The following is an 11,680-nucleotide window of genomic DNA, read 5'->3' as shown; positions in this document are numbered from 1 at the left end:
TGCACCTCACCAGCTGGTGACACCATAGGTGGCTGTCTAGTGTTCCTATGCCCAAAAAGTCACGATTATGCTGTATCCTTGTCTAGGCACATGGTAATCCATGCCAAGTTTAGTCCTGGCACAAAAAGCACAGCTTATCCGTTAGTTCATTTAGAGTGTACACAAGAAAGTGTAAAAAAAGAAACACATAATATAAATAACCTGACGTGTCTGATGAGGTGAGATGCATCAGTGTTTTGTTTTGGACAAGGTTCAGTCTCCCACAGTGGCATGACATATAATTCCTGAATACTGAGTACATAGAATTGAGCATCCAGTTCTCTGAGGGCTAAAAGATTATGTAAGCCACTCATCTCGCGATCTCCCTCACCTTGTTTTGACCTTCACAAAAACACATTTGGTTGCATATGCAGCTGTCAAAACTGCCCACAACTAATTTGTACCATACATGCAATGCTAAGCTCGGCCCACAGCCATCATAAATCTAGCTCAGTAATTTCTCTCAGCAGTTCACATTATCACTTGTTACAGAAATAAATAAATAATAATAATTTAAAAAAAAGATTTTTCTTTCTCTTTACTATCAATTATTCAGATCTTTTAAACAATGAAGAGTCCAAAGCCCATATTTCACGTGTTAAACGCTGACATCTGCTGGGAGACTGTGTATTGACAGGTGTGTTTGTGTGTGTTTCAGTGAGTGGGCGGGTGTGATTTGCAGTAGCAGGGTGAACGAGGGTTACAATCAGGATGAAATCTGCTTAATCTCTGCTCTCTTTATCTGCCAGCCTTTATTTTACACCCCCCCCCCCCCGCCCCATAACTGACAACACCAGCACTGTTTTCATTTTACCAAGCAAATGCATGAATCACAAAATGTTTAATATTTACTTATTTCTAACTGTAATGTTTTCCATAAACAGTTTCATTATCACTATCTTGTTTATTTAGACCTTTGAATTCGCTCAAATCTTGACGGATCTTAACTGCAGCGTGTGCTTATTTGTGATGTAATAGGTTTCATATGAATCTGCAGCTCAAATCTGGCCAGCATTTCCAAATAATCCACCCCTTCACGCTGCATCCCTCTGCGTAACACTGTGACATAACCCCAGAGCTGCAGTTAGGAAGTGACCCTAAAGCAAAACATACAAAAGGCAAAAAAAAAAAAACCCCACAAAAAAACCTCTGAATATATTGCTGACATGTATGTTGATATATATCCACAGCTAAGTATTTACTGTATAGTGTTATAAAACAGTGACAGTACCCCTTAAAAACACAATATTAACAATGTAGAATTTATTTAATGTTGTAAAGATTAACTTAATACGTACAAAATTCCGATAAATAACATCATAATGGTACTGCAATTCCCCGTGAGTGTTCAAATCAAATGATAATATCACACTAGGGTGTGCAAACAAGACAGGCGGAGGTGCCGAGATAAACCCGATGTGTCCATGACCTTAGTGTTTTTCTTCTGCTACTTCTTCTTTTTTTCCTTTAAATAAAAAACAGCTCAGGTCGAAGCTGAGATGGTTTGCTTAAAAAAAATTATTTAACAGTTCAGTCAGTATATTTGGCTTATAAAACTATCGAATTCATGCTCAGAGTCAAGTAAAACCAGTTCGTAAGACTAAGTAAAACCCAGTACAGAACAAACTGTGACACATTGCCTTGTTGAGCAATACAGACTGCAGAAGCAAGAGCAATGCAACAGCAAGTTTTTTGAGGTATCGGAGATTGACGTAAATCCTTTCACTTAGGTGTAGCCACCAAGCAGGAATCCTTTAAGCAAACCCGATCAAGTAGGTTGACAGAGAAAAGACTGGTAAATTAGACAAGAATGGATGCCTTAGCAGAGTCTGTCATACAGGTATCAAATCCTTTTTAACTGGGAAGACAGCCCACGTCAAGCCATCACCATGTGGGGGGTGAGCAGAGGGAAGGAGAACACGCGTCACCCAGTGACTAAAACCAAAAGACAAAAACAAAAGCAGAAATTACAAGAAGCACAAGGTAACATTAGTCACATAAGGTGCAGAAAACAAAACAGATTTCTGTTTCTTAGAAAACAGAAATCTGAGAGGGAGAGAGACAAACCTTCTCTTCTCCACACCTAAGAAGATTTTCCAGTTATTCAACCTGCTGTAGTTAAAGGGGTTTCTGTAAACCTGACAGAAAAACAAAAGAACAGGAACATGTTACAAATGACCAACGTCACTTTAACCAAAGGAAAATATATATATTTTGAGGATTTGAAGTCTCCTTTGTCTTATCACAACATAACCTTCACATTTTATTTATGTTCATGGCTACCTTTCCCCATTTGGCCATCCGCTTTGTTTCTTTGCTGTTGATATGTCTTTCAATACTCGTCTCTCCTCTGGAGATGAGAACTGCATGCCAGAAGGTCAAAGCTCCCAGTGCCACTCCCACTGTGCTGTTACAACAAAGCACAATTCACTTTATCCTCTGCATGGATGACAAAGACAACAATCCTGCTCTGATTCAACTCTACCTTTATACCCTACTGCTTTGAACAAGAAGTAAGAAGCAAAACGAGTGTGAGATTACATACCCAGAATCCTTCGACCGATAACACTTTCTTTTTTTCCTCCTGCTATCTTCCTAAAGCAATGGTTAGATTTTTTTTATATTTCTTTGTAATTATCTTTAAATAATATCCATTAGCTCAATGCTCAAAATGAAGTTTGTGACCCCCTTGAAATTACCAGGATTTTTGAATGGATTATTAAAATTATGTATTCAAATATGTCACAATTACAAATATAATCTATTACTTGACTGAAAAACTCTCATTTTAATTCCTTTGTTGAGGAAGAAGCCATAGTCCAGGCTGAATAACCCTTTTAAGTTAGCAGTTCAATCAGACTTTAGCAAAAACTTTGGACCAGTAAATATTTCTGCATGTCTTAACTGGACAGCCAGGCCACCATCCCAACTGGTTAAGGTCTTTAACTGTCACTCTGGGGGGGTTTTTCCCCTCAACTGTTCTGTTGTTTATTTTTTTATTTACATGTGTACTTGCTTGTTGTAACTATCCAACCTCTCCTAAGCGTCAGGCTTCTGTCCTGACATTCTCCCGAAAAGGTTTCTTGCCACAGTTTTGGATTCTCAGTCTGGGTCCTAACAAAGCAGCTCCAAATCATGATGCTAGCTCCACCATGCTTAGTGCTTTTTTGTCTACCCATAAAATGCAGATCGGTGTCTTAGACGTGTTGTGGAACATCCAAGTGCATTGCAAAATTGCAAATTTTGCAGGTGATTGGCTGTTACCATTTATTTGTACACACTTTCTTATTGTGAATAGATGAATACCCAAGTATTTAGATTTTTTTTCTACTCCACTAAAATTTTACTTCTAATGAACTGGAAAGTTCCAATCCTGACTGTGAACAACACGACATGACTACATTTAATGAGAAATCAGAAATCCTTGTAAGTCAGTTATTAAAGTTTTTCTTGCATGTATGTGTGAAAAAGCAACATAAAATGCACTTTTTACCTGGTGAGGACCCACATGTAGATGATGCTCTTATGAATCATCTTATCCTTAAATGTGTATGGAGGAGCAGGGGTCTGATAGTGGGTCTTTCCAAAACAAAAAACAAACAAAAAAAGATAAGTAACTGAAAAAAAATAAAAATAAATAAACTCAATAATGCTGTGTGTTGGCTTTTGAAGCGCTACCTGGCCAGACGGAAGAAGCCCTATAAGCAGTCCCATCCCTGTTACCGGTATTCCAGGCTTTTCCAATTCCAAATGTTTGAAGTGCTAATGGAAAAGCCCACAAACCCAAGCATTAAAGACAGAAAAAAAGCAGAGTCAATAAAGAAATGCTAAGGCCCCAAAGAGAAAGACACCAGACATGGAGGCTTTAAAACAAATCTAACTACAACAAAGCACCAGCAGACCTACAGGCAGCAACAGCCCGACTATCTCACCTCGAGTGCATTGTATGCATCTAGGAACAGGTTTCTCCCACTGATGCTACAGTAGACACAGCCCAAGGTCATGAAGAGACAGAAGGAGAAGAAGTAACGGTGATTAAAATGGCCCACACAGTTATTCAACCAGGCTGAGGTGCTGACATTAAGGAAAATTATGTCCATCTCTGTCTATAAACATATACATTTTCTGACGTGCTTCTGAAATAATAAGCTGGAATAAATTCAGCACAAAGGATACGACAATGATGGTCCATTTTCAAAATGCATCTGCAAAAGCAAGAGAAAAACATTAGTTTGATAATTGGTATTTTAGTTGTGTGATTTTTTTTAAGGGAATGTATTCTAATCATATCTCAAACTGCAAAATAATAGTCTGGGAAGACTTAAAGCATGATAAGATTTTATGGAATGAAGATAGCAATACTAGAAAAACTAACCTAGAGATACAAGAAGTCAACTGTCAATGAAAACATCTTAATTTTGAATGTTGCGATTTGACGTAGCCACATTAAAGGTCTTGCAACCACCAACATACTTTAGCTTTGACATTCAAACACCTGATACTTATTAACATGTAATAAAACAGATAAAAACTCACCTGTTACAGATCCCACAGTGGTGTGTTCTTGCTGGTTTAGGAATAATGCACTTTTTGCAGACTGATACAACTGGACCGTCATGTTTTTCCTACGACAAAATAAAAGTTTGTTTTGTTTTGTTTTTTTAAATACAAAATTTCCAGTTTAAAGTACAAAAAAAAAAAAAACTGTAGCTGATATCTTACTGTAGGGGGATACCCAGGAGAGGTGTTGGCGGCTTTGTAGTAATGGAAAGCAATCATGATGAGGTTCCAATGTCCATAACAAACATGCCAAGCGATCCACGGAGGAGAGTAAGTGTTGAGGATCAGAGGCAGCAAGACCACATAGGCTATCCCCACGATGGAGCTGGTCAGTATCACCACCAGGTAAACAAACACCTTAAAGAAAAAAGAATGATCAGACAATGTGAGCAGTTATGCAGGAAATCACATTAGATCTACATTTAAAGCTACATCCAAGAACACACATTTTTTTCATTACTGTCAAAACCCTTGGTGCAGGCTACTATCAAAGAGATTGTATGTGCCTACCCCCTCTTGTATTTAGGTCAGGAGTGTCTACACCCCAGATCTGAAACATTTTAATGAATGAGGATCTGTTGCTATCCAATAAGAAAGAGAATTGCCCCCGCGAAATGTTTGTTGTGCAGACTTGATATGACACTACCAATAATGATTATCTGAAGTTAGGGGGACTGTGATCATAGGAGCTTTGGTAGTTAACAAAATCAGACGTTCACAAAAAAAAAATGTCATTGTTTGTTGTTATTATACCACAAACAACAACTGTGACCTGTGTATGGAAGATCATATTTTGACCAATTCCAAGAAGGTTAATGTCCTTATTTTCCATCACTGCAGTGGTCTCCAGAAAATAAACAAAAAAACAACAACAACAACTTTCTCGTAACCATTTAAAAGCACACTCACCAGACCAAACCACCGGGTGACGTAATCCACAGTCAGGAAAACTGGTTCAAAGACTGAGTCAAAAACCACATCTGAGTCTGTGAGCGAGTTAAAGTAGAGTGATTTTGCCAGCAGTCTCATATAAGCCCATATTTCCCTAATCCACAAAGGAAGCCTGTTCTGTCCCCGCCTGCTACACAACCGCAGCCGCACACAGCGCAGCAGGTGAAACGCAGAGCTCGAACACCACCGCATTCTGCATTTGTAAAATGCAAGCACCTGCAGGAAGAAAGAAAACATTACGATTACGTAATGAAAGTCAATCGTAAACTCTCACTTCCACACCTCTCCCAACCTGATGTGCAAGACTTAAAAAAATGTGAGGAATGTGTATGCTGCTATGTCTAACACAAATTTCATATGTACAACAGGAATAATAAAAAAAGGAATTCAACACAATTTGGCAACACAAAAGGAAAATGATAAGTTTGTTGATAACAAACAACCCAAGCCCCAAGGATACTCCATTTACTCTTACCTATAAGAAAAATAAATACATAGTTAACAGCAGCTGAAAAAGAGAGAACACGTCTGCCCTAATCAGCTCGGTTGAGCAATGTCTGACTTACCAATAGGTGAATTTCAGAGCCAGACAACTTGGACTTCTTTTTCCCAGTGAATTTGTTTTGACCGCTAGTGATATCAGTTTCAGAGAGCTGACACCTAAACTACTTCATTAGGTACGACTAAAGGCGTGAGTGAAAGAGCCAGAGCATTTGCAGGTACATACAACAGAAATGCACAGGTAACCAGAAGAACATGTGTTTCCAACATGTACCAGTCTTGCTGTGCTGCATTCCAGACAGGGTGGAGTCTGGGTGGAGGCTTTTGGCAGCTAGATAAGGTGTGAGGGGGACAATGATTTTTGTTGTGGAGTAGGCTGGTCACCTGCAGTTAATGACAAGCAAGCCAAAAACCACTGCATGGCGATCAGCCATAGCTGTCACCTCCCTGAATAAAGTAACACTCAATGTGTCCATAAGACATGTTGTTGTGAATACTCTCCGTGAGTCATAGCGCTCCCAAATCCCTTATTTTTGGATGTCACATACTGCTCTCCTTTTCAAATATTCGTCTCGCGCCGTGCATCATATTTTACTGATATTTTACAACATTTCTTTTTTACTCACTGTTTTATGAAGACGAGACCCCCACCGAGACCACCACTCCCGTCAACATTTTCAAAAGGAAGAGAAAAAACGGGATTATAGCCACATATTAGCGAGGAGGAGCAGGATCACGGACCTGTGACAGTTAAGAGCGGAATCCTCCAATTAATGCGCATGCGCTGGAACACCACCGAACGGCATCGTGGTAGTCTGAGTCAGGAAGTGATTTCAACAGTTATTTTTACTTCAGGACTTGACATTTATGTTTCTGAATTTTCTGTATTTTATGTTATAACACGTACACATACGTATAACGATTCGGCTACATGCATAACTGAAATATAACATATAGCATAACTGGGGGGGGGGGGGGGTCTCAGACTTTTGGGACATGTAGTTTTTTATCCATAGCAGCCTTGCTAGCTACGCATGCCATGTTGAGCCAGCCTTTGGTAGAACCTGTTTGAAACTGTGATCCAAATCTTCTATCCTCAAACTTAGTGAACGGTGGTGTCAGTCAGCATGTCGTTTTGTTTTAACTTCGACCTTCCAGCACAAACAACAGGCCCCGGAGACGTGGATGGAAATGAATTGCAGCACGGAAATAAAGATCATGCTGTCGTATCTGTGAGTAACATTAGCTTACCTATGATGTGCCATAGCTTAAGTTACTCAGAGTGCTCTAAGTACCGCCGCGTAACTAGTAATAGCAGAAGTAACGTTCAAGCTAGCAATTGCGGTGCTGTAAAGCAAGTTTAGACTTGGACCCTCTGCGAGAGTGTGGGAAGAACATTTATGGCTGCAGGCAGAAAACTTACAAAGCCCCAGAAATGTATCTGTCTGTCATAAATGCCTTTATGTAAGTAGTAACAACAGCACTGCTTTCCTATTCTTTTCCTATAACTTCCCATTATTTGTGATCCTTTGATATTTTTATCAAAGGATCACAAATAAGCCCGGGGCAACATCGAAAGAGAGCAAAAATAATAAGGTTCTTGAACATTATAGTTTATTTTTTAACTGTGGAAAATCATCTGTAATAAAGCAATTGACTACAAGTACAGCAGACAAAATCTGCCTAGGTTTGCCTACATTTCAATATATTCTGTGATCTGTACATTAGAATAGATTACATCTAAACACGTGAATAAATATTTAAAAGCTGATATGAAAAAATATTGATTAAAAATACATCTAGTTTACTGCTACAAATGATAAATAATTCCGAAAGTCTTTAAGTAGAAAAATGAGAAGAGATTTGTGTAACATTTACCAATTGTAATGTAGAATAAATAATTTAGATTTTTTTTTAAAGACAAGCAAATAGAAGCTTTTTTTTTCGCCTGCATGGCAGCCCTGTCAAAATTATATTTAGATAAGACTTAACATTAAATCAAAGTGTAGAATAGTCCAAAAACAATTGTGAAGATAAACGTATAGAGGGGCGTCGGTGTAACGGTTAGCGCATTCCCTTAACAAACCAAAGGTTGGTGGTTTGATTCCAGCGAAATGCACAAATCCTCTTTGGGGTTACAAGTAAAAACATCCCACAGAAAAAGAAGCCAAATCAAACATGCAGCCCTAAACTCTGCGGCGACCCCTTGTGACGAGGGAGCAGCCAAAGTTAGCTTTAATTTGTAAAGATAAACCTGTCTTATGTTAAAGGGGACAAAGGTAAAAATCCATCCTCACTAAAGCACAAGCTGTTCAATTAAACAATGCTGTAAATTCTGACCGCATGAGCTTTAAAAAAGCAATAAAAATTCTTTAATTTTGTGTGCATCCACTAGAGAGCGTAGGCTGTTAACATCTGCTTGTTAACATTACAGGATAAGGCATGTTAAAGCGGAAACAATCCAAATTGTTAAAGTACTGTGTGCTTTGTTATTGTTATGTATGACACAAAACTTCTGAGGTATGCAACAGACTTTACTGGCATTTAAATCTAAACTGTTCGGCTCCACTGAGTTAGACGACATGAGCATTTACACCTACCAGTCCAGAGAAGCAAACGTCATTTCAGTCACGGTGACTCACATGGCTGATGCATAAACATTCTCATGTTTGAGTGATTTATCAGTCAACTGACCTTTTACATCATTATTACAAGAAAACAAATCACAGTGGTAAAAGCATACTATACCTGGTATGTACACACAGAATTGAGTAAATCTTTGTTACAACATTTGAATAGACTAATTAACTTTAAACCAAACAACAGACTTTTATGTTTTAATAACTGACATTGTTGCATTTTATAGGTCCCAAAGAAGATTTCGCAACATTTATGTGCAGATGTTAGCCATTCTTACAGTAACATCAAGCCACCCCCCATTTTCAGTGTAACTGTCAAAGCGGTTTTAACATCACCACTAGTTATGACATTTTTCCATCTTTTTTCCTGCATGCCCCACTTCATCCATCCATATTTTGCTTGAAGCAGGGTTGTGGAGCAGCTGGAGCCTGTCCCAGCTTTCACAGGGCAGGAGGAAGGGTGCGTTGTGGAGAGGCTACCATTCTCTTACAGGGCTAACATAGAAAGAAAAATAACCACGCGTGCTTGTTTTTACACCTACAGCAAAATTTATAATCGCCAATTAACCTAACATAAAACTCCACACAAAGCCATGTGTGTGGAGTTTCAAACCCAGGACTTTCTTCCTGTGCGACAACAGGAAGACAGTTAACCACCACACCACTGTGCCGCCTGTGCTCCACTTCAGAAAATGAAAAAACGTTAGAACGCTACATACCAAAATATTTGTTACTCATTAACACTAACTTTAATAAATAAAACTGCGTTATTGTAAAACGGAAAACTCTTGCTCATGTCACAACATGTGACCATCACCCACATACATTGCTGAGGCGTGTGGTTTTATTATCAACTGTGCATACTGCTTTCTGTTTGCAGGTAGAGGACGGCCCCAAACCAGCACAACCAGTAAAAGAGGCCAGCGAGCACTTTCCGCCATCCGATCCACAGTTCCTCCTTATGGATGCCATCTTTGAAACGGTTACAGTTGGAACTCTTCCTCCTCTGCACTTCCTCAATGAGACCGTTTTTGAGAAGACTGCGTCAGAGAGAGAGGACAGCGAAAAAATTCTTTCACGCACAGCGGAGCAGAAGTCTGACCTCATCTCTGGTGTGTACGAGGGAGGGCTGAAGGTGTGGGAGTGCACGTATGATCTTCTGGAGTTGATTGAGAAAGATGGAGAGACCTTTGGGGGGAAGGCGGTTTTGGATTTGGGCTGTGGCGCAGGGCTGCTGGGAATACTGGCTCTGAAGAGGGGAGCCAGTCAGGTCCACTTCCAAGATTATAACAGTACAGTCATTGAACAGCTCACAGTGCCAAATGTAATGCTAAACTGCCAAGAGGATGATGAAGTAGACAGTGAAGATGACAAAGAAGGGAGTGGTAAGGGAAAAATGAAGGAGGAAGACGGTTCTAAAAAGAAGGCGAAAGGGCAGAAGGAGATCACAGAAAACAGCCCACCTCCTAAGAAGCAAGCCATAGACTTAGCCCAGCACCCATTACTAACCAGGTGTCATTTTTACTCTGGTGACTGGAGCACATTTCTCGCTTTGGTTCTAAAGGCAGATCCACCACCCAAATATGATCTTATATTCACATCAGAGACTATCTACAACACTGCGTACTACCCTGCTCTACACGAGACCCTGCGCAAACTGTTGGCACCAGATGGTCTGGTCTACCTCGCCACCAAATCCCACTACTTTGGTGTAGGTGGTGGACTACATCTCTTTGAAACATTTGTGGAGCAGAGGGATGTTTTCTCTGTGGATCATCTGTGGGATGGAGAAGAAGGACTTCAGAGACATGTAGTAGTACTGCGTTTTAAAAAGTCAAAGGACGCTTGAGTAAGGAATGTCAGGAACTCATCGGTTTTATCTGTAATTGATTTATTGATGAAAAACTGAATGAAAATAAAAAATAGAGCAAGGCTATTGCTTGATTATTGTGTGCAGTCCTGAATCAGCCAGCTGTGTCGTTATGACTCCTGTCTTTATTTTGGTATGTTAAAACTGCCGTGGTTAAACAAGGAAAAGCTGCAATGAAAACACACTATTGGCTCATATTTGCTCTTTTGTTACCTACACCTTCTTTCACTTCCTATATCGAAATTTGAATATGTCTGCCAGTAACTGAAGTGCAGTTGAAAGGGGCTGTTACAGGTCTTTAGATGCATGGAGAGGAAAGAAAGGAAATGGGCTCAGTGACCTTTGCGAGTGATTTCCCCAGTGTTCAAACACCAGCATGAAAGCCAGGCTTGTTTCTGAAGTCCAGCACAAAATGTCAATTGCAACTTATCCCACTAGCTCAAGGATGTAGTTTGAAAGTGGATTCTGGAGTCACTGAACATCAATGGTGGGACTCTGTGGGGTCTCTGTAGCTCTTATTCTACTGGTTTCCTTTCAGTGAAGTTCACCACATAATCTGGCAACAGTGCAAAATTTAAAAAAAAAAACATTTTTGAAAATGTCTACACATATGCCTATGCAGGAAGTATGGGCAAATATCCATCCAAAATCAAGAAAGGGAATTTTGCTGTAATTTTTCCATCTCCATGTGGAATCCCCTTTTTGTCCAGCTCAAGGAAATCCGTCTACTTTTTTTCGAATAGGGCTTTTTTTTCTGGGGAAGTATGCCTCAAGTCCAGACCAGTTTCTCGCATTTGAGGTGACTAAATAAGAGGATGAGGAAGTCAGAGGGTTTTCACAGGGTCACTCGGCAATGAAACTGAATAACACTGCCTGATGTGTTGTTCTGAAATTGTCGTTTTAGCCCGCCGACCCGGTCTCATCCGTGTGACTAAATACAACCTGTACGTGTGTCGTGTTTGACTATGATCGGAAAGCAAACAAAGGTTCTTTTACAATACAGCCCTATCAGACCCCAACTGAATAGATGACTCCAGCTACACAAACATTCTCAAGAATCTATCTCATCCTAAACATACCCGTGACGTCAGCACTGTAGAGACCCACTGATAAAATAATA

General features: G+C 39.7%; 2 protein-coding genes across 4 annotated transcripts; one reads left to right on the top strand and one right to left on the bottom strand.

The window, feature by feature from the left end:
• Nucleotides 1-1,282: 1,282 nt before the first annotated feature.
• On the bottom strand, nt 1,283-6,827 carry zdhhc16a (zDHHC palmitoyltransferase 16a). 3 transcript variants are annotated; one of them, XM_085428201.1, is made up of 11 exons: nt 6,678-6,827; nt 5,509-5,766; nt 4,762-4,956; nt 4,576-4,664; nt 4,216-4,244; nt 3,972-4,105; nt 3,718-3,801; nt 3,533-3,618; nt 2,323-2,446; nt 2,107-2,177; nt 1,283-1,974 (listed from the first exon to the last, which is right to left on the bottom strand). In XM_085428201.1, exons 2-11 carry the CDS (start codon nt 5,740-5,742, stop codon nt 1,872-1,874), a joined length of 1,149 nt encoding a protein of 382 aa, XP_085284327.1. In that variant the 5' UTR covers nt 5,743-5,766; nt 6,678-6,827; the 3' UTR covers nt 1,283-1,871. The 3 variants fall into 3 exon arrangements, with proteins under 3 accessions (XP_085284327.1, XP_085284328.1, XP_085284329.1); XM_085428202.1 differs by lacking the exon at nt 6,678-6,827 and adding an exon at nt 6,117-6,319; XM_085428203.1 differs by lacking the exon at nt 3,718-3,801.
• Nucleotides 6,828-7,043: 216 nt separating this feature from the next.
• mettl18 (methyltransferase 18, RPL3 N3-histidine) lies at nt 7,044-10,634 on the top strand. The gene is made up of 2 exons (XM_085428204.1): nt 7,044-7,283; nt 9,571-10,634. The coding sequence occupies exons 1-2, from the start codon at nt 7,179-7,181 to the stop codon at nt 10,537-10,539; spliced, it is 1,074 nt and encodes a 357-aa protein (XP_085284330.1). The 5' UTR covers nt 7,044-7,178; the 3' UTR covers nt 10,540-10,634.
• The last annotated feature ends 1,046 nt before the right edge of the window (nt 10,635-11,680 follow it).

The sequence above is a fragment of the Rhamphochromis longiceps genome, linkage group LG13 (assembly GCF_057381845.1).
Source record: "Rhamphochromis longiceps isolate RC_006_pf linkage group LG13, R_longiceps_female_GT1.1, whole genome shotgun sequence".
Classification (NCBI taxonomy): Eukaryota; Metazoa; Chordata; class Actinopteri; order Cichliformes; family Cichlidae; genus Rhamphochromis; species Rhamphochromis longiceps.
This window is presented reverse-complemented; position numbering and strand designations above follow the sequence as displayed.

Bases quoted from the DNA above. Each gene is read 5' to 3' on its own strand.
- zdhhc16a (XM_085428201.1), bottom strand. From the start codon at position 5,742: ATGCGGTGGTGTTCGAGCTCTGCGTTTCACCTGCTGCGCTGTGTGCGG. The intron at 4,106-4,215 runs GTATCCTTTGTG...TCAGCACCTCAG, and splicing joins GAAAATGGACCATCATTGTC to CCTGGTTGAATAACTGTGTG. The intron at 2,178-2,322 runs GTAGCCATGAAC...TTTTTCTGTCAG, and splicing joins GGATGGCCAAATGGGGAAAG to GTTTACAGAAACCCCTTTAA.
- mettl18 (XM_085428204.1), top strand. From the start codon at position 7,179: ATGTCGTTTTGTTTTAACTTCGACCTTCCAGCACAAACAACAGGCCCC. The intron at 7,284-9,570 runs GTGAGTAACATT...TTCTGTTTGCAG, and splicing joins AAGATCATGCTGTCGTATCT to GTAGAGGACGGCCCCAAACC.